This window comes from Mustela lutreola, chromosome 3 (genome assembly GCF_030435805.1).
Source record: "Mustela lutreola isolate mMusLut2 chromosome 3, mMusLut2.pri, whole genome shotgun sequence".
NCBI lineage: Eukaryota > Metazoa > Chordata > Mammalia > Carnivora > Mustelidae > Mustela > Mustela lutreola.
The window spans coordinates 37,528,371-37,550,634 of record NC_081292.1 but is presented as its reverse complement, the minus strand read 5'-3'; the positions used below and the strand labels follow the sequence as shown (position 1 = coordinate 37,550,634).

At 33.7% G+C, this 22,264-nt stretch overlaps 1 protein-coding gene across 7 annotated transcripts in view; it reads left to right on the top strand.

The window, feature by feature from the left end:
* The window catches only part of VPS13B (vacuolar protein sorting 13 homolog B), a 792,142-nt gene that overhangs the window by 445,038 nt on the left and 324,840 nt on the right, over positions 1-22,264 (top strand). For all 7 annotated transcript variants that reach the window (XM_059165934.1, XM_059165936.1, XM_059165932.1 and 4 more), the window contains one exon: positions 1,372-1,483. In XM_059165934.1, coding sequence (XP_059021917.1) covers positions 1,372-1,483 — 112 coding nt within the window. The remainder of the gene's footprint in view (positions 1-1,371; positions 1,484-22,264) is intronic.

Genomic DNA, 22,264 nt, shown 5'->3' with positions numbered 1-22,264 from the left:
TTCTTTTCCTCACTGAATATCTTCCTTCTAATTTTTTCTGATTTTCTTAATTCTGACTTTCTTTTTTAGACTAATCCAAGTCAGACCATACTGAGTGAACTGCTGAAACAGCTGGAAATAATCTCTTAGCTTTTGCATTCTTCGGGCACCACAGTTTGCGAAATCTGGATTGTATGCCTTTGTAGGCATGTTCTGTTCAGGATATTCCTGAGATTTTGCAGCCAGTCCTTTTCGGTCCCATTTGTGGCAGATGATAGTTTCTTGAGAGAAATTATGAGTTTTATACATGTTTTCTTCAAAACCCAGAAAGTTGTATATTGTTAGCAATTTTAAACGGTTTTTAAACAGCTAGTACAGTGAGATCATTTGTTGGAGAAGAAGGAGTAGAATTTAATATAAATTAATGGGGCCATGAAGAACCTCTGTCCATCTCAGATAGTCCTTAGAAAAGATGTTGGATTAGCCAGTGATTTATAGAAAAATTGTTGAACTTTATAAGAACATGGTAAAATAATGCTTTATTCAGTAGAAAGGATCAGGTTCTATATATATCTAGATAGAGATATCTTATATCTATCTATATTTATATATATCGATATATATATAGATATCGTTTTAATTTTTATTGTTTTTGAGAATACTTGCCTTAGTGATAGATTCCATTAGAAGTAGAACTTTTACACAGGTGTGAAATTACTATTTCTCAAACAATTTCACAGCAAAAATTATAAAATATTAAAAAGTGCCTATAATGGCAAGTTGAAATATCCTTGTATAGTAAACAATCCCTTGTTTTTTTCTTTCTTCACCATTGCACCCATTTTGTTTTCTTTGGGTCTTCTGACATGTTAGAGCTTGAAGTGCTGTTACTGTGTGTGTGCATGTATGTGTATATATTGTATTTAATTATTATTTATCATGTAAATTTAAATGGCTTTGTGAATCTATTCTTGACTTTATAGTGATCTTCAATTTATTTGTAGACTGTAGTATATTTGTACACAGCAGTGCGGTGTTAAAAATCCTAGGGCTAACCGTCACCTGGGAGAAAGATGTAGTAGTCTAAGATGATGAAATTTGATAAACGTACTACTTCAGCACTACTTATATGTATTTAACATATGTTTTAATGTTGGGTTGGAGTTGGGTTTTTTAGTTGCTATTTTAATCATGTACAAGAGAAAATGGGTATAAAGGAAATAGTTTTTAAAAGCATCAAATGTTTTTATTTTTAGTAATTTTTTTCCTTGTCCTCATTTACTGGTTTTTATCTTAATGTGTCTCTACCCCATTATTCAAAGATTTCTCTGTTTGCTTGAAGTTAGACACAGACCCACTTTATACTTCATGAGTTAATTTCTTTTGTTACAGTTAATCAGGCAGCAAAAGAAGACACCATGGTTTTGAAGATTGGCTCTGTTGCTATGGCTCCCCAAGCTGACAATCCGCTTGGCAGATCTGTCCTCAGGAAAGATATTTACCAGTAAGTTTATTTTCTTACATTCAATCTTGCAACAATTTCATCCTGCAAAGAAGTACACTGATCAATAAAACTTGCTTCGTGTGGCCTGCAGAAATACTTTTCATTTGGAATCTTTTGATATTTAAAACCAGGTTTTTCTGATTTCCTTCAGTTGTGGGTTTTTAAATTCATTCAGACAAATCAAGTATTTCTGTGAAGTGTTGATGAATAACAGAATGTAAGCACCGAGTCACCATGAAGTGCAGTTTGGAAAAGTTTAGCAGACTTTAAATTTGACCAAATCTCTAATCACCTAAGAAAATGAAGTTCTCTCCAGAACTACCACATCCTACTGTAGTCATGTTTTATCAAATTGAAGCATTTTCTTAATTTGGCTATAAGCCATTATTTGAAATGTAGGACTGTGGATGTCATATGGAGCAAAGCTGTAGAGAAAAGCAAACTTCTAAGGAGAAATTTCACAGTAAACACTTTCTGTGAAAATGCCATGCTCTGGATTTTGTCACTGGGTCTATTTGCAAACCACACCAAGCATCTATGGACAGCTAAACTGGTGAACATATGTAATCAACGTGATAAAAATAATACATCATTCGTACTGAAGTTGGCACTGCTGCCAGACATAAAAGTACAGTTGCAAATAATACCAAGTGAGAAAAGTCACAGAAACACAGATGTATGAGTGTCTTATTAATCCTGCTGGTCTGCTTCTCAGATGAGGTAGTGTCAATTCCTACTGTCTTCCAATAAATGTTCCTGTTAGGAAGGATTCTGATTTTTGTAACGCACATAACCACCTCAAGGTTGACAGAAATTTTTACTTTGGGGGGGGGGGTCCTAGGGATTTTATTTTCTTAAATTTTTCTCTTATTTGAGTTGATAGGTTTTTCCTTTGAATTATGTAGCAGTTCTCCTTCTTGTATTATTTTGTTGGTAGCTTATAATATTCATCCCTTACTTAAGGTTTTTGTCTTTTTGTTTTTGTTTTGCTAGCTTATGTAGAATATTGGGTGGTGAGAACTGAAGGAGGTCTTAGGAATTTCTAATCCCACTGCCTTATTTTATGCATTAGGAAACTGAGGATCCAAAAGAATAGTCGTTTCTAGTCAAATAATGATGGAAGACCACAACTTGAACTATTTTCCTCTCTCAGGATCTAGAGAAAGGATCACAGTAGAATTCTTTCTGGGTGAAAATAATTTTCTAACACCTGAAAAATTTTTCGGGTATATTTGTCTTTTCTACCTCATTTGTCTATCACTTCAGAAGTAAGTTGTCCTCAAAGAGGGTCCTGTTTTACTTTTGGTGAAAGAAATGTGTTTTTTATTAAAAGATCCTATCACCATCAATAAAGTGAACCCCTGAGATACTTCCTTTCCTCCTCTGCCCTCTGAGTAGATGACATGGTCTTGTATATAGAAAACCCTAAGGAATCTGCTGAAAAACCATTGGGTAAATAAGTTCAGCAAGGTTGCAGGATACAAAATCAATATATAAAAATCAACTCACCATAACACAGTGAACTTTCTAAAAGTCAAATTAAGAAGATAATTCCTTTTATAATCTCATCAAAAAATTAAATACTTATGAATAAATTTACAAAAGAAGTACAAAACTTACACTTTGCAAACTATAAAACATGGTCGAAAGAAATTAAAGAAATTAAAGAAGATCTAAACACATGAAATTATACCTCATGTACATAGATCCAAAGACTTACTAATGTTAGATGACAGTACTCCTTCAAAAAATTTGCACTCAACATCATCCACATCATAATTTCAGCTAACTTCTTTGCAGAAATTGACAGACTGATCCTAAAATTCATATGGAAATTATTCATATGGAAATTCAAGGGACCCAGAATAGCCAAAACTATATTAGAAAGGAAAAACAAAAGTTGGAAGGCTCACACATTGTAATTTCAAAACTTATGATAAAAAAAATAGAAATCAAAACAATGAAGTACAGGCATAAGGATAAATATATGTCAATTAATAGAATTGAGATTCTATAAATAAACCATCGCATTTACTATCCATTGGTTTTTGATAAAGAAGCCAAGATAATTAAATGGCAAAGAATAGTCTTTTCAGCAGATGGTGTTCAGATTACCTGATATCCAAATGACCATGGACATTTACCTTACACCATACAAAAATTTAACTCAGTATGGATTGGATACCTAATAGCCAAAAGTGGAAAACATTCAAAGGTTTGTCCGCTGACAAAGGCCTAAACAAAATGTGGTATACCCATACAAGAATATTAGTTTTTACCAGAGAGAGAAATAAAATGTGTGTTATAACATGGATCAACCTTGGAGACATGTAAAGTGAAGGAGACCAGACAGAGAAAAGCCACATATTATGTGATTCCACAATGACCAGAATAGACAACTCCATTGGGACAATAGAAGAGCGGTTGCTAAGAAAATAGAGAAGAGTGACTACTAATGGGTATAGAATTTCTCTTTGGGGTGATAGTAATTGTCTGGAATTAGATAGTAATGACGTATAATGATTTGTAGAATGAGTACTTGTACAATGAGTGAGGTATAGTGAGTACAAGAGAATATATATAAAACTGAACCATACACTTCAAAAGGATAAATTGTATGGGATATAAATTATATCACGATAAAGCTGATTTTTTTAAAATCAAAGATTGTTGTCACAAAGTGGTCCCTAGGAATTAAATACCTGGGAGAGAAATGCCCTTCCTAGTAGGTGCATGGAGACTGGATGCTCCTCACCTCTGGAATTATTTGCCTTATCTGGCTATGACCAGAGGGATTTTCTTGTGGAAGGGAGGAAACCAAGGAACACTTGGTCATATGGGCTAGAGGGACATGTTGGAATCTGCAGGAATCCCAAACACAGTCATCCACAGTGCTTTTTTTGAGTGTTAGGTGGGGAGAGGAGACTGGTAAGAAGAAACTGAGTTTCTCAAAGTTTCACATTTCTTAAAAGATAAAGCCATGTTATAGGTGCACTATTCAATACAGTAGTCACTATGTAAGGCTCTTCTGCTTTTGAAATGTGGTTAGTCCAAACTAAGATGTGAAATGTGGTTAGTCCAAACTAAGATGTTCTTTAAGTATAAAATATACACAAGATTTTGAAGAACTAAGAAAATAAAATATCTCATTAATAATTTTTATATCAATTTTATATAATGATGACAATATTTTTTTAAATTTTTTTATAAACATATAATGCCTTATTAGCCCCAGGGGTACAGGTCTGTGAATCACCGGGTTTACACACTTCACAGCATTCACGATAGCACATACCATGATGACAATATTTTTGATATATTAAGTTAAATACATTTTACAACTATTTTCCACTGATTTTTAAAAGCCTTTTCAGTGTGACTACTAGGAAATTTTAATTTATATACATGGCTCTCAGTTGTGGTGGTGCATTATATTTCTATCAAATAACATAATTCTATTGGAAGAAGCTTGCAACAAATACAGGACAAGTCTTCTACTTGGGGCCTTTAAAACTAGAGGTGAGGGCACCTGGGTGGCTCAGTGGTTTAAAGCCTCTGCCTTCGGCTCAGGTCATGATCCCAGGGTCCTGGGATCCAGTCCCGCATCGGGCTCTCTGCTCAGCAGGGAGCCTGCTTCCTCCTCTCTCTCTGCCTGTCTCTCTGCCTACTTGTGATCTCTGTCAAATAAATAAATAAGATTTTTAAAAAAATAAAATAAAATAAAACTAGAGGTGAACTGCATTTAACTAACATTGCAAGCCAACCCCAGCCTACCTCAGTTAATGATTGAATTGAAATTATCCCACACTTACCCATTCTGCCTGGAGGAAAAAGTGTGCCTTCTCTGGGAGAAAATAACGTTAACTTGTCTTTTTATACATGATGTCTAATATATAATCAAAAATTATAAGATACCAAACAAACACAATTTTAGACTCATTATCAGGAGAAAATTTAGCTAGTAGTAAAAGACCTACAGATGACTGAGGTTGTTGGAATTAGTGGACAGGAGTTTGAAATAACTGTTAATAGTATTTTAGAGAAAAATGTTGAAAAGATGGAGATTTCATAGAAATGAGATCTACTTGCTTTCTCCATCACCAGGAATTGGAATCAGACATGCCAATTACTTTCTTGTAATACTAATATGCTGATTTTTAAAAAAATTTTTTAAATAAACATATATTTAAAAAAAAAAAAAAGAAATGAGATCTACTTAAAATTCTAAAACTAGGTACCAATATCTGAAGTTAAGGATTTGTTAGATAGCTATAACAGCAAATGGACAAAGCAAAAGATAGGATTAGTGAACTTAGACATAGCTAAATAGAAATTACCCAAACTGAAGCACAGAGAGGAGGAGAAAGGAAGAGAAAAGAAAGGAAGAAGAAAGAGAGCATGAAAAACATGTGGATCACTGCACTGTCAAATGGTCTAATGATGTTTAAGTAGAAGAAAGAATGGAACCAAAGGATAATTTAAAGAGATAACCCTTGAGACTTTTCTAAAACTAGTAACAGTCATTAACCAGCAGATCCAACAAACCCACTACCCTATCCCCAATATAAACGAAATAAGTGTAAGGAGAACTATGTCTAGACACAATATGGTCAAATTACTGAAAATCGAGAGACTTCTCCCTTATCGGCTGAAGGAGAATGAGAGAGAATGCAACACCTACCTCCCCCAATACAGGTTTCAAGGCCCAATATAGAACTTGGGAGAGAGGATATGCTTTTATTTTTAATAAGGTTGGATATTTTCATTACTAAAATATATATGTATGAGTAGCTCAGTCAGTTAAGCATCTGACTCTTGATTTTGGCTCAGGTCATGATTTCAGGGTCATAAGATCAAGCCCTGTTTCAAGCTCTGTGCGGGGCGTGGAGACTGCTTGGGATGCTCCCTTTCCTTCTGCCCCCTGCATTTGTGCTCTCTTTAAAAAAAACTAAGTATGCATAGATAGATAGAGAGAGAGAGAGAGATAGGTAATAAATATAAATGATATATAAATATTTTTATATAGAAATAGAAATTTATATATAGAAAATAAAAAACAGAAAATTCCTAAGTGCAGCCAATAAAAAAAATACCTTTGAAGGAACAAAAGTAAGACTGGAATAGGGACACCTGGGTTGCACAGTGGGTTAAGCCACTGCCTTCTGCTCAGGGTCCTGGGATCAAGTCTCATATCAGGCTCTCTGCTCAGCAGGGAGCCTACTTCCACCCTGCCCCTGCCTGCCTCTCTGCCTACTTGTGATCTCTCTCTTTGTCAAATAAATAAATAAAATCTTTAAAAAAAAAAAAAAGTAAGACTGGAATAACTAAAGATCTTAAATTTGAAGGTGAGAAAACCAGGGGACATAGGACTATTCTTTCAATACTTGACCTATCATGTATCACAGGGAGTGGTTTTATTTCTCCTGAAACTAAGACCCAAGATCTTTAAATAAGTGGATATTACAATGACACTAACTGTAGCTCAACAGGTTGAAGATCTTTCAGTTATAAAAATTTAAAAATAATTGGGGCTATTTGTTCACTATTCATTATTTAATTTTTTTATGAGCACTTTTCTAGGTATTAGGTGTATGTCAAGACAAAGAAAAATCCCTGCTATCATGAAACTTAGATTTAATGGGGGAGACAGTTAAATGTTGTAGTATATTCTAGTACATGTTGTGGAGGCAGGGAAGAAGATAGGAAATGGGGAGTTAGAGAGGGACATCATGGCCTTATAAGAGGGAGTGCCTCGCTGAGAAGGCAAGGATCTTAAAGCAGGAGTGTGCAAAAGAAGCCAGTGGTAGCTGAAGCAATACAGGCCTGAGGCAGCATGGTAGGCCACAGGGGAAGAGACATGGAAGAACCGACTAGGCAACTGTGAAGAGTTTGGCTATTATTTGGATGTGGTTGTGGGGGAAGATAATCCACACATGCAGAATTTTGAAATAATGGTTTTGTTGTTTATGAAATATCTACCTGTAAAAAGAAGTGAAGGGATCATCAGGAGGGACTACAAATACACATTTAAAAAGAGGTGAAATAAGCCTTTAAAGTAAAGAGAGTCATAGTTCAGAAGAACAAATGGGAGTTTGATATTGCTCTCTAATGTAGTCATGGTAAGGATTATTTCTGTTTTTTGAATTGACTGAATGTGTGATATGAAACCCTTCTAATTTTTAAAAGGTTGATTTCTCCATCAGATGAGAAACCCTCAGGGGTTGAACTGGAGGAGTGGCAGGATCCAATTCATATTTAAGCAGATAATTCAGGCCAATATGTGAAGACTACACAGCAGGCAGGGAAGGGCAAGGGTCTGTGACTGTTTTACTAATTTTGGCAGGTGATGATGGTGGTTTGGCTGATGGTAGTGGCTGAGGAGGTGATGAGAAGTGGTCAGATTCAGGAGATATTTTAGAGGTAAAGCCAGGAGAAGTTGGATGCAGATGGATTGCACCTGGGATTTGAGATGAAGGAGATAAGGATAATTCCGTTGTATGTCCTGAGCAACTGGAAGGATGAGATTAATAGAGGGAAGGAAAAAGATGGGAGGGTTTAGTTTGGGTTTGGAGGGTGGAGATGAGGAGTTTATTTCTCTCTGACAAATAAATAAAACCTTTAAAAACAAATAAACTAAAATGCTGATTATCTTCGGAGGTACTGAGCCCAGCCCTGCCACAGTGCTAATGTAGCAAACTGATGAACCATGTAAAAGGCTTAGAGGGGGTTATGATTTATGTTGAATTAGACCAGTGCTTCTTAAACTTAATGTGAATACAAATCACCTGGGGATGTGTTCAAATGCAGATTTTGACTTGGAAGGTCTGGAATGGCCTGAAATTCCACATTCCACCAGCACCCAAGTGAGTAGGACACTGATACTGAGGGATACTGATGTACCCCTTCAAGGCCTACACCTTGTGTAGCAGATGAGGTGAAGGGTTTCCAAGTCTTCCAAACAAAGAATATTTTTAAAAAATAATTATAATAAATGCTAATACTTTTTTTTTTAAGATTTTATTTATTTATTTGACAGACAGAGATCACAAGTAGGCCGAGAGGCAGGTAGAGAGAGGGGGGGGGGGGAAGCAGGCTCCCCGCTGAGCAGAGAGCCCGATGCGGGACTCGATCTCGGGACCCCGAGATCATGACCTGAGCTGAAGGCAGCGGCTTAACCCACTGAGCCACCCAGGCACCCAATGCTAATACTTTTTAATGCCAAAAATTCAAACATTATGAAAAGCTCTATGACAGCAAAGTAAGTGTCCTCCATCCCCACACTTTTCCTGCTCCCTAGCAAGAACCCCCTCAGTGGAGTCTTTTTTAAGTTCAAAATTTTTACATACTTGGAGTTGACAGTAGTTGTTACTGTTGGAAACTGTGATTCAAAAAATGTAAAATAAAACCTGTATTAAATTACTAATACCTTATATGAATTTTTACTTTATTACTCTCAAAAGATCTGATCCACTAAAGACAACTGAACATACAGAATAAGTTATTTATTCAGAGTTCATGGCCAGCTCTATATTGTCATGAGTTCCTCTTTTGACCCTCTACACTCTTTACCTACTTCCTCCTTGCCAGTTGATCTTCCTAGCTTCCAGCTGCTAATGCTAGTTCCTGGACAAGATCATCTTCCAGTTTCCTTTCACCTCTTCCTGAGATTCTCCTATGATGTGTTCAGCTTTTTTTTTTTTCTTTTTTTTTTCCCTGACTTATACCCATGTTCTGAAGCATAGTCTGGGCTAATTGATTTTCCTCTGTCTTATTACTTATTACTTATTACTTTAATTCATTTATTAAATATTCATCGATTACTTATTTCAGTTATTCAGCAGATATCTACTGAATGCCTATGATGTACTTGACACCAATGATATATATATACTTCTGACTAGAATTTAATGGTACCTCTCTTCGCTGATCTCAAGACCTCAACCACTTTGAATAGATGCAATTATGTTGTGAAGCTTTGATAGATTCGATAGCATAATAATTTCATACTTTGTCTACAACACCTCCCATCATACCAGGATTAATGAAATAAGCAAAATCAGAAGTTATGAACTTGTACCCTAAATTTTTTTATGGTCCCATTTTAAAATTTTTTTTATTTTTTAAATTTCTTTTCAGTGTACTGGAATTTATTGTTTGTGCACCACACCCAGTGCTCCATGCAATAATGCCCTCCCTAATACCCACCACCTGGTTCCCCCACCCCTTCAAAACCCTCAGATTGTTTTTCAGAGTCCATAGTCTCTCATGGTTCATCTCCCCCTCCAATTTCCCTCAACTCCCTTCTCCTCTCCATCTCCCCATGTCTTCCGTATTATTTCTTATGCTCCACAAATAAGTGAAGCTATATGATAATTGACTCTTTCTGCTTGTATGGTCTCATTTTTACTGTAAGGGTCCTTATAGCATTATGTCTTACATCTTCTGAAAATTATTAATATGAGGAAAGAATGATTCCAGAAGTTCCATCCAGATTTGTAATTTTCATAGGAAGAAATAGAGAAAAGTGTTCTTCATTTTCATTCCATGATTTTTCTTTTTAAAAGTAGAGGAGAGAGGGTCACCTGGGTGGCTCAATCGTTAAGCATCTGCCTTCGGCTCACGTCATGATTCCAGGGTCCTGGGATCCAGTCAGGATCGAGTCCCTCAACGGGCTCCCTGCTCAGCAGGAAGCCTGCTTCTCCCTCTCCCACTCCCCTGGTTTGTGTTCTCTCTCTCACTGTCTCTGTCTCTCTGTCAATTAAATAAATAAAATCTTTAAAAAAAAAAATAGAAGAGAGAATAGAAACATTAACATTAGTTATCAATGAGTCTAAGTAAATGTATCACTTTTTCAGGATATTTTAATGGTGTTTTTTTAAATCCTTTTTATATTCCAAATTTTAAAAAGTTGTTTATAGTTTAGTTTATCATTATTCAGAAATCTTGTTATCAAATTAAAATATAAAAAGTTAAAGTAAGATTTAAAAAAATAACATGAATTGTTAGAATGATATATTTTATAGTAGACCTACCTTTATTTTACTCTCTAAATAAGCCTATATTTAGGTTTTTAAAATAAAAGTGTAATAGTGTTCATTTTTTTAATTAAATAATACTGAATTTTTATGTGCCTAGAGAGTAGAATTCCAGTGCTATTCTGATTGCTGACTACTTCCTTACTCTGTGGCCATTGTTAACAGACTGACACTTTTTTTAGACCATTTCTAAGTGTAAGGGAGAGAGACTGTCTCTATTTGTCTTAAATAATGGGTCTACATAGTGTTCTGCAGCTTAAATTGGTTTTAACTCGGTAGTATGCATCATATTAAGAAATGCTTGCCTATTTTTGAACTGTTTTCAAAGTCGGTTGTTTTAGGGGTGTAGATCCGAAGACTTTTTAAAGACTACCTTTTTGTTTCTAACCCAACAAAATGTTCTCCATTACCAGAAAGCTCTGTCATAACTTTTGTAGATCATATTGTGACCAAGACTTCCCAGAGTTGAGAATGTTACTGAACCTGGGAAATTGTAAAAAGAAAATTCAGTTGCTTTCCTCAGTGAGATAGTTGCTGGGTGGTCCTTCAACAAATATATCAGTACCTGAATACTGAATTATTGCAGCTAAAGAAAACTGAAATGATTACAGCTGAAGTATTCTTTGTTACTGTTTGAATTGAAAACACCAAGTAATTCACAATTCAGTACTACCGCATGAATTAAAATGGGTGCATTTGGGCTTTAACATCGCACTTTGAAAATCCGTTCAGCATCTAATAATGCCCAATTTTTAACGTGACAGAATTTCTGTCTTTTAGTCCAACAAGCATCTTCTTCCTTGAGCTGACATCAACCTATATTTGAAATCTTACCACGAATTGTTTTCTTACATAAGACTCTTGTTCAAATTAGATATTTTGTTTAACCAAGAAATGCTTAGTATGTTCTATTCTGTGGCCCTTGTTTTTGTATGCATTTTCAATTTTCTTGAAATACAGCTTTCTTCCAGCTTAGCCTTTCAAAGAGTTTTTGTTACAAAAAGTTTACATTGGAGAGATTATGGATCCTTTAAAAATCTTTTTCTTTGGTCTTCAGCGTTGTTAATGTAAAAAAAATTCCCAAGAATCATATCTGTCTTTTAATGTCTCACTTAAATCCTTCTCTTTTTTGAAAACTTTCATAATCATTTCACTTAAATGTCTTCTTTCTTTGGCCTTCTATACCAGTGCCTGACCCACCTTTCTGCACTTAGAATGTAATAGGAAGAGTAATAGCTAGCATCAATGGAGTGCTTCTCTCGTGTCAAGGATTCTACCTGATGTTTCAATGCAATGCTTATTTCACTATAACTTTCAAGAGCCAGGTGTCATAAGCATCTATGCTTTAGAGAAAAAAACTGAGTCTGCAGACAGGAAGTAATTTCTCCTGGGTCACAAATAAATTAAGTGACAGAACCAGATCCCTTTACCCATGCTCTTTACCACTGCGTTTTGCTACCCATAACTGAGTTTCTTGTAAGACATTGGCTTTAACTTAGAGTTAACCAATATATGATTCTAAGTTTGAACTTAATTTTTTTTAAGTTTTGCATTCATATTTCGTTATATTTTTATCACTGTTTAGATGTTAGTTTTTTTCCTTCCGACAACATTCTTGTTAACAGTGAGTAAATTGAATAAACTAATAGGCCTTAGTTTTAGTGCATTTTCCTTAGGTTCCCTAAAATATTCAAAGCTAGGATGGACTTAATTATAGATATTAGAAAAAAAGATTATAGATGTTAGAACTATAATTTATTATGAAAACTCATATAACCCTCATGTTTGAGTTCCTTGATCCTTAGGAGTACTTGAACATATAATCTATTTTAAATGAGGTTTCATTAGGTTCTAGTTCATACTACATTTGATTTACAGAAAATGGCTCTCCTTTATAATCCCCAACTAATGATTTTGTCATCAAGCATTTTCTTCCATCTAGCTCCGAAATAGTCATGACCAGACACAAATATTAATGTAGATTTGCTGATTAGTAGACTATATATTTCTGTGATTTGTATTTCCTAAGAGATATTTTAAGTCATTATAAAACATAAATCTTTCTCTTTACCTTAGTATAATTTAATTATTTCTCTAGTTCTGTCTCAAAATTATGAAAGAGATGGAAAAAGGTTGAAACTCTTTTTTCTTTCTTGTATTTCTCTCTACTTCCCAGAGTAGTCACATATATCGTAACTTTTCTCTAAATTATGTGGGAGAAAGTATTGCTTTTCTTATTTTACAACAACTATGTTCTATTAGCTCATATGTATTTTTTATATACCAAAATTATATCAAAGTTGAGTAAGTATATTTTTATAATAGTAAAGCTTTATACTTTTTTCCAGAATATTTTGTTAGAAGCATTTTAAATTATTCAAAACAGATTCTTTTCTTTTGTAGTATTTTTAATTATAAAGTTTCTTAATGTCCATCCTTTACTTGAGAGAACTATATTCTTCTTATAATTGAACATTTGCAAACTTCTGCATACAGCTTTTGGTTCATACCATAAATATTTGTGGGTCTTCTGATGTCCCTTCTGGGATTTTATCTGTGACTAATTTATCCCATAGCTTTTAAAAACTTTGTCAGTTGAATTTTTCAGCCATTTTTTCTTTGCAGACATTTGCTAATCCTTTTTAGTGCCTTCAGTACTTAATAGACTTGAATCTAGTATTGAGTTTCAGTTTTTCTCCACAGAGAATTCCATTCTCTTAAAAATTGTCTACAAGCATTATATGAAAAATTCATGGTAATTTTGGCTAACTTTTTAAAGACATCTTTCGTAAATGAGGTTTCTGACAGGTGTACCATATATGTGGCAGTTTCACTTATGGAATTTTACTTTGAAAGAATTAGAAAAGTTAGGGGACCTGATTCATTTTTACTCTTAGAAGACTTGCATTAGTAGTACTCTACTCCTCCAGCATTGTTATCCTTTTATTGCCTTTTTTATGGACTTTTGCAGTAGTGGTTGCTGTCCATTTCTCACTGTGAGCCTGATCTGCTACCACCAGTCACAGAGTTTAAAAACATGCTTTGTTCTTATTTAGTTGATGAGAAAAATTAACTTTCATTACAAAAATTCGTTTTGTGGCAATTTTGGTAGCATAAATATTCAACACAAAAAATGCTTTTTCTAAATGGGAGCTTTACTGGAAGCTTGATAAACAAAGCAGAATTTTTTTTTAACTACTGTAAAAATGTCTTAGTTTTTTATTTGCTTTGATGTGCAATCACATAAATATTTTTTTAAATCATTAAATCATAGTTTACTAAAATTCAGGAATCAAGTATCTCACTTAAGGTTTTAAATAGATAGACCTTGATGCAATCCAACATATAAACATTTACATCCAACAGAATTATATCACCTACATTAAAGCCTTGACATAATCTTTTTGTAATTTTTAATCATCTAATGGTCATTCTGACTTCTCAATATGAAATAGCATTAAGTTGATGTAACCAGTGAAATTCATCGTTGAGATTAATTTACTGTTTTACTCTTGGGGATTTACATGTATATTTCAACAATATACATAGGTCCAAATAATTGCTGATGGAAACATAAAACCAGTAGAAATTCATAGATGAGATTAACATCTTTTCAAAGATGAGCTTACCATCATGAAAAACTGTGCATATATGCTTTGAAAAATTTTCTTTATTTACAAACAAATTACTCTTTTTCTGGAAATATTAATACCTTTCTTTATTCCTAATGAATATGAATACTACAGCTCAGGGTGTGGTATTTCTTCTCCATATCTTTACAGTTTCACTTAAAACATAGCTTACCTTCTACATTAGCTCTAAGCCATACTTTGCAGATACATTGTAAAGATTAAATTTTACAAATCTCCACACAACTGTGCCCCTCCACTCCCCGCCTTTAATTTATTTCTAATTTTCTTTCTATTTGAATGTTCTCAAAATAGCCATTGTTTTTGGTTTCATGCAAGGTATGTTTCATATCTAGTGACGTTATGTCCCTAATCCTATAATGCTTAGTGTTGGTTTCAGATAACTCCCTTTTAGCAAATCAGAGAGATTGGGATGGTAGGTATTTAGAGTAACTTGTCTAAAAGCTTTGTTCAAAAATACCATTGGCAGACTTTAGTCCCTGTCGTGTTTTTCAGCTGATCTAGTGTGAAGGCTTTGGATTTATATTTGGCCCTCTCCAAAGTAACTGTGTCTTTTGTGGCTTCCTGTAGCAGGATGTAGGTTTTCCATGAATGTATTTCTGTTTGTTGCCAAAAGCTACCTCAATAACAGTGTTGAAATGACTGTAAGTTTAACTGTCATAGATTTTGGAACGTTATATATATTTAACCCTTCTTACTGATATTTTTGATCCTGTACCCTAGAAATTTAAGTTAGAAAGAAACTGCAGAGTAATAGAATATGTTTAGTTTCATATCATAATGGTTTTTTATTATGAACTTGGAAAATCTATCTTATATTTCTTCCAAGTGCATTTTGGTTCTATAAAATATGCTGGATATATAATAGTTGCATTTCTGTATTTTCACTGAGGCACTAACATTACCATGGGATATTATTCTCTCAACCCTTCTGGGCTGAAAGACAAACAGGAGAAAATATAGTTTACCTTTAAGATACATTTCTAGAGTGTATGGATAATGATGGTTATTTAACAGAACCACTGACTTACAAGGCCGTTCTTTAAAGAATAGTAAAAATTGCTATTCTCTAAGTGTCTGATGTAAAGAAATTGCATTTTTTTCTCTCATTAAAAACAAAGACTGCATATTGTAACTGAAAAGTAACTCTCATTCTTATGATAATGAGGCAAGTAACCCTTTATTCTTACGGTTATCTATAGAATGTGCTCTGTTCATCAGTATAAAAGAGAAGACAGAGAGGATAGAAGATAGGTAAGTAAGTAGCTTTTAAAATCTTGGTTGCCTAGCTGGTTCAGGTGGTAGAACATGCAGACTCTTGATCTTAGGGCCATGAGTTTGAGCCCCATGTTGGGTCTAGAGCTTACTTAAAAACAAAAATCATGTTTTACTAGCTTTGAGTTGAAGAGACTTGTACATGTGAGCTGCAGTGTTGGCTTTGTAATTTTAATTTGAGGGAGACCCCTTTTACTCTGTATTGGCTTCTATGTCTATTTTCAACCAACACTTTTTATCCTCACTATAAATATAGAAAGAAGCTAATTAGAAAGCATCTATGCATTCATTTAATATGTACAATTAATAATAAATTACCTCTACACATTGTATTAGAAGACTGGCTAGCCACAAATTAGATGCTACTACCCCCCAAAATGCTTGAGTTTTTTGCATGAGAACAAGTAAATTTTCATTTCCCTAAACTACCAGTTTAAAAACAGCTATTAAATACAGTTCCCTGTATTTCTTATATTAGTCTGTATTCACTGAGTTTCTTGACCTAAAATAAAAAGTCCAATTTTACCTAGTTTAGAAAACTTACCCTCTGCAAAAGACAGGTATTTTCTCAATCTGAAATATTTTTCTTGCCCATCATTTTTAACATTGAGCTTTGAGCAAACACAAGATACCTAAAAATTATTCACATTGACAAAAGTAATAAAAATACAAATGTGATTCCAAAATAGATAAAAATTAGCACATAGCTTATTTTCTCTGGCATGGACTTTTTTTCACATCTTTATCTTGGGTTATAACTTAAATTTGGGAAAGTGCGTTAATCCTTTGCATAAGCTTGATGAACTTTTACATACATATACAGCCATGGTACCACTACCCAAAAGTCCAGAAGCTTTTCCTCATTTCCATCCCACCCAGGGACCTCCACTCCAAACGTAATCATTATTCTGATCTCTATAATCATAGATTATTTTTGACATAACTCAGTGTTAACATGGACTTTAAATTGTGAATACTTTTTTCTCAAAATAGCTTATGTATAAGTTGCCATAGTTTCTGAGCCAGTGTTCAATCATACAACTCAAAAATAAATGATTTTGATTAGAATTAAAGTACAGCTTTCAATGTCAGTTGGTCATACCTTAATAGCAAATTGCATATTCATTCACTATGATAGTTTCCATCTGAATCATTAATGAATGCCAGGAAAACAAAAACGTCACATATGAAGATTAAAAATTTTTTATTAATAAACATCTCTATGCATTAGATTCTGAGGATACACTTTAATAACTGTGGTTATAATGTGAGCTTTTGAACCAGTTTCTATGAATTGTATTTATGGCTATAGTTATTTAATACAAGTTGTCATATACACATATGTGACTTTTGTACAGCATAGGGTATATAGCTTCTCAAAAGGAAGTGTGACTTTGTATTCCAGGACTCCTGTTGTCCTCTAACTGAATTGACTGTCGTCCAGGTATGGGTTTGATAAACTGACACAACAGTGAAAAAAGTCCCTGTCCCATGTCAGCTTATCAAACACACTGTGGACAGCATGTCTTTGGCATTGAACACATTCCCAGTCATTTAAGTTCTGAACAGAAGTCACGAAGCTCACGTTCAGTGAAACACAACCTCAGTATTTCCAGGTGATTTTAAAGAACACCTGATAAAACTGAGGTATAGTACCACAAAACTTGAAGAATTATTCACAAACTAGGAAAAAAATTACATGCTTAGAATTATAGAATTGCAATGCCATTGGTTCATTTTGGTAAAAAGCAGTATTAATGAAATATTAATTTCTTAATATCCTGTCAGTTCTGTTAAACGGTGTCAACTTATACTGTAAACATTTATACTGTAAAATAATACAATAAAGTCCAAGTATTTTTTTTAATCTTAGTTAATATCAGAACAGATATTTCCCAGGAAAAGTTATCTGTCCATCTGGATCTCTCACTATTTTTTTTCCAACTTCATTTATTGGAAAATATTCATCCTTAGAAATTTAGCAGCCTTCATTTTGCATAGTGTGCCAGAATCACTTGTTCAGTTTCCAGGTTAGGTATGGGCATATTAAAAAGAGAATTTTACAATTTATTTTTAGTCCCATAAATATATTCTGATGAAATGCTAACTTACAAGACGATTTAGGTCAAAACACATTTACTTACATAATGTTTCACTTTACTGACTTATTACAAAATAAAACAGCTATATCAATACTCTTTATGAGTGACTTTGCCTGACATTGCATCATAAAAACTTAAGAACGTATTTCGTTCTCATTTTTCTCTTCTTTGTTAACCCTGCAAAGAAGAAATGTCATGATGCAGTTACAGTACCTCATCAGTGGGGCTCCCGTGCCGCGCCGCAAGGACAGATGACACACGGGAATGTTGAGCAGAGGGTGCTCTCTGGAGAAAACTACAGTCTCCAAAGAGCTTTTTTAAGGAGGGACTACTTTTAAAAGTGTCTGGTCACCTCAAAGGCTATGTAGAGCATTTCCTGCCAGTAGGATTAGAGGAAGGAAGCACCAGGCCAAAATGTTTGATGTGTGATGTACTGTAATTCCTTTCATGTGTTCGGTGGCTTTCATATGTTGATCAATGTTCTGCTACCAATTGTGACCCTGGTGTGGTCCAGGTCATTAAAGTTCTACGTTCCTTAATGTATGGGGTCATTAACTGTACCTAGCAGCATTATTATAATTAAGGATACTGTTTGCTTTTAAATAACCACCTCTCATTTTCATTAAAGTATTTATTTTTCATAATTGGATAATCTTCCTGGGGACTGAGTCCCACGGAAGAGATGATTCAGTGTTAGAAGCTGCCAGTACCAACATCACTATGGATAGCTCTTTATGTTTCCTCGCTTTACCTTGTGTACCTGGTTTTTATTTTTTATTTTTTTATTTTTTTAAAGATTTTATTTATTTATTTGACAGAGATCGCAAGTAGGCAGAGAGGCAGGCAGAGAGAGAGAGAGAGAGAGGAAGAAGCAGGCTCCCCGCTGAGCAGAGAGCCCGATGTGGGGCTCGATCCCAGAACCCTGGGATCATGACCTGAGCTGAAGGCAGAAGCTTTAACCCACTGAGCCACCCAGGCACGCCTGTACCTGGTTTTTAAATCTGCATTTGCTTTCACAGTCTCCCTTGGGCATATAAACTTTAAGAAGGAAACTGGCCTCATAGTGTCGTTTTCCTGGGTGTATGAGTCTTAGAGGCAGTAGGAATAAGTATTGACAGAATCTCCATCAACAATATTATGTATCTTTAATGAAACAAAATTGACAATTACACATGTTCTTTATTCTTCTAAGATCACATTTTCTAAAGCAGTGACATGCTAACCCACTATAGCTTTAGGCTGTTTTGTTTTGTTTTGTTTTGTTTTAAACATAAATGAGCAGCTGTGGCTGGTTATCTCTATGGTAAAGATTTGGTAACAATCTCAACACTCAGCTGTAGAGGACAGGTTAATATATTAACAGTATATCCATGCAGTAAAATTCTAATCAACCAGCATCACAAAGGACAATAGTGTGTCTATTTACTAACATGAAATATAATTTAGATATATGGTAAGTGAACAAAAGGTTTTGAAAAACTGCATGTATAGCATGATCTCACCTACAGACATGTTTACATGTTAATGGAAAATAGCATAGATTGTTACACATCTGATTGTTAGGGGTGGTTACCTGTGATCATTTGTCTGTGGCAAGTTGTTTTCCCTGTTTTTACTTATGGACATTTTCTAGATTTTTTAGACTAATTTAGTTGCAGTTTTAAAAAGTAGGAAAAATGTTAGTTTTATATTCATTATATCTTTAAGTCTTCGATAATTTTTTAAGTTTTTAGGGTTTAATTTTTCTGTCTCCTTAATGTAAAATATATGAAAATATCTTCTTTATTCTTTCATATTTATCTTTTCTATGACATTTATATTTGCTTTTTGGATCTTTTTATACTCTTAGTATAATATCATTAGATCACCCATTAGTTATTCAGCACTCAACAATGTTGGTTCTAAGGAAATATATGCTCTATTCTGGGTGCGTGCGCGCGCATGTGTGTGTGTGTGTGTGTGTGTGTGTTGAGGATTACTTTGCTTATTTGTTTGAAGAACCAGTTTACTCTCTTCCCCTCCTAGGAGTACCTGGATATTTTCAGTTTTTGTCTTTTGTCTCTCTTGCTGAATATATCATTAATACATTAATTTTACCAAGACAATAGGCAGGTACTAAATTCCAAACAAGTTCTTTCTATAATATTGAGACAATAAGTTGTCCTTCTTCCTTACATAATCCGTTTTATTATGTTATTTATTAATTTCCTCAAAAATATTTGTGAGTGCTTACAATTTACCAGCTATTTGTTAGATGTAAGGATACATACACCGCATCTAAAAAATGTAATAAAAACTTTCACAATCTTCACCTTCATGAAACATAGTTTAGTCACCTTTATAATTATGTTTAAAGTATATTAATTGATTCTGAAACATAATTTTCTCTAGGTAAAGAAATATATGGTACATTAATAATATAAAATAATTCCCTGAATTTTTACATACATAGTATACTAATGTAGCATCTGCATTCATCTTGTCAGAAAATATTTCACTATAGTTTTGTAGATTAAAGTTATTGGCACCATAGTTTAAATCAATTTCAGATCATGGGTTATGATGGTAATATTTAGGATCAAAATAATCATGCTTATGTTTTAAGTGTAATAGCATACAAAGTAAAAAAGTTACTTTTTAAAATTTTTATTTAAAAATTTTTTAATAGCTAAGACCTTTTATCAATAACTTGTCAACAGTTATTTAATTGACCCTCTAAAAAAGGTGCAATAATTTTCTGCAATTCTTTTTCGTTTTTTTCCAAACATGTTAAGATTTAGATATACAACATGTATAATTTAAAAACATATTAATTTAAATGAGAATTCTGGATTTTTAATCTAATAAAACTGATGTAATGAGTAAATGTACATAATTGTTAGAGCAATTGGTGATAAGCTACTTTAATATTGCCCTCTGTTATTGGAAGCAGCCACTCTTGGTGAAGGAATATTCTTTCTTCTTTTTGGCACCCTAAAGCAGAAAACACATCTTCATTTCTATAAACAGTTAAATTTAAAGGAGTTCTTTATGGTGTTCACAGAAAGAGGAGATTTGAAAATCATCACCAGTTAAACTGGGAGTCCTTCTGTAGCATCTCTTTAACAGCTGCTTGACCTCATTATTTCTCAGTTGATAAATTTTATTTTAAATGCTTTTGCCTCAGCACACATGCTAAGGTGTGAGAGAAAAACCTTTTTTCCACCACTTTTATATCTCAGTTTTATTGGCAAAATATTTTCTAGCTCTTCCATCACATTGGGCCATGTCTTTTTCAGAAATAAATTTTTGTATTCGGAGAATTCTTTGGTAAAATAAAATTGTATCTCCTCTAAATCAGTTTCTTTTTTATTCCCTTTGGGAGAGGAAAACTTCTTTGTTTGATAATTATTTTATAACCCAAATCTGAAAACTACATAACTGTTCTCTTGTTTCACTGTAGTTTTGAGTCCCTGTTTTGAGCTATGCTATTGCTCAGCATTGTCTGTTTCAAGATTTTATTCTTAAAATGTCACAGTATAGAATCACAAGTTCTGAAGTTTAAATATTTTTTGTCGTTATTGTTCTGTTTATAAAAACTGCTAAATTTACATTGTTAGATTGTTTATATGTTGCCTTAATTTTCCCTTTTTCTTTTCTGTTTTAATTAAAGCTTGGAAAATGTCCAGGGGTAATGTACTTTGAAACTATACTGTATATTAATATTACTTATCTGATTTTAAGATTATAAATTAAGATTATTGTTCCCTGGTATCAGTTAAAGCTTATATAAAACTTATTAGCAGAATAAATAGTATGACTTAAATATTTTGGTTAAATAGTTCATATTTTGCTGACTGAAATCAACACTGTATTATGACGGCACATTTAACTCTTGGTATACTATTAAGAAAAAACCTATCACATTTATTATCTATATTTTTATATTTCTTGCCATGCTAAGACATTGATGCCCAAAGTAAATAAAAATATCTTTATACTTTAGAGAATAAAATAGAGGAAAAGATTTTTATGTTTTTATTTTCCAGAGAAAGAAAAAATACTTCCATAATAGGAATCTTGTGTGTTACACTTCCTGAGCAAAATAGTGATTTATTTTCAGCTTCATTAATTCCTGAATGCATAGATAAAATAATATATTTGGAATTCCTGTCTATAATAATATATAATAATCTGAATTCAGTTGTTTCAGGAAATCTGAATTGCGTTCAGTGCTAGTTTTAACTGAGATCTTTCTAGAAGCTCATCTCATGAGATTAAATTTCTATAAGGAAAAGTTTCCAAAAGAATAAAATTTTAATGCCAAGTCTTGGAAAACAGGTAGCACGTTGTCTTGGCACTATGTACATTTATTATTGGCAGAAATATTCTTAGAATATCCTTGTTGCAACGTTGCTATTTAGAATCACAGAGTGTCCTAATTTATATCCATGTAATTAATCAGGTCTTGATCATAGATGTTAGGTAAGGGAGATTTTTTCCAAGGAGAAGTCTCTTGGGGTTATGGCAACCAGAGAAATTCTCCATGGAGGAGTTAGAACTAGGAGTTAGCAAATATGCCAGACGAAAAGAAGGGGTCAAAGAAGGAAGGCAGATACATTTAGAGACATGAGCAGTCTTGTATCAGAGGACTGGTTACAGGGGTGTAATGAGAGAGGGGTGGGGGTAAGTGATGTGGATCAGATTGTAAAAGCATTGAATTCCTGGTTAAGGAATTTG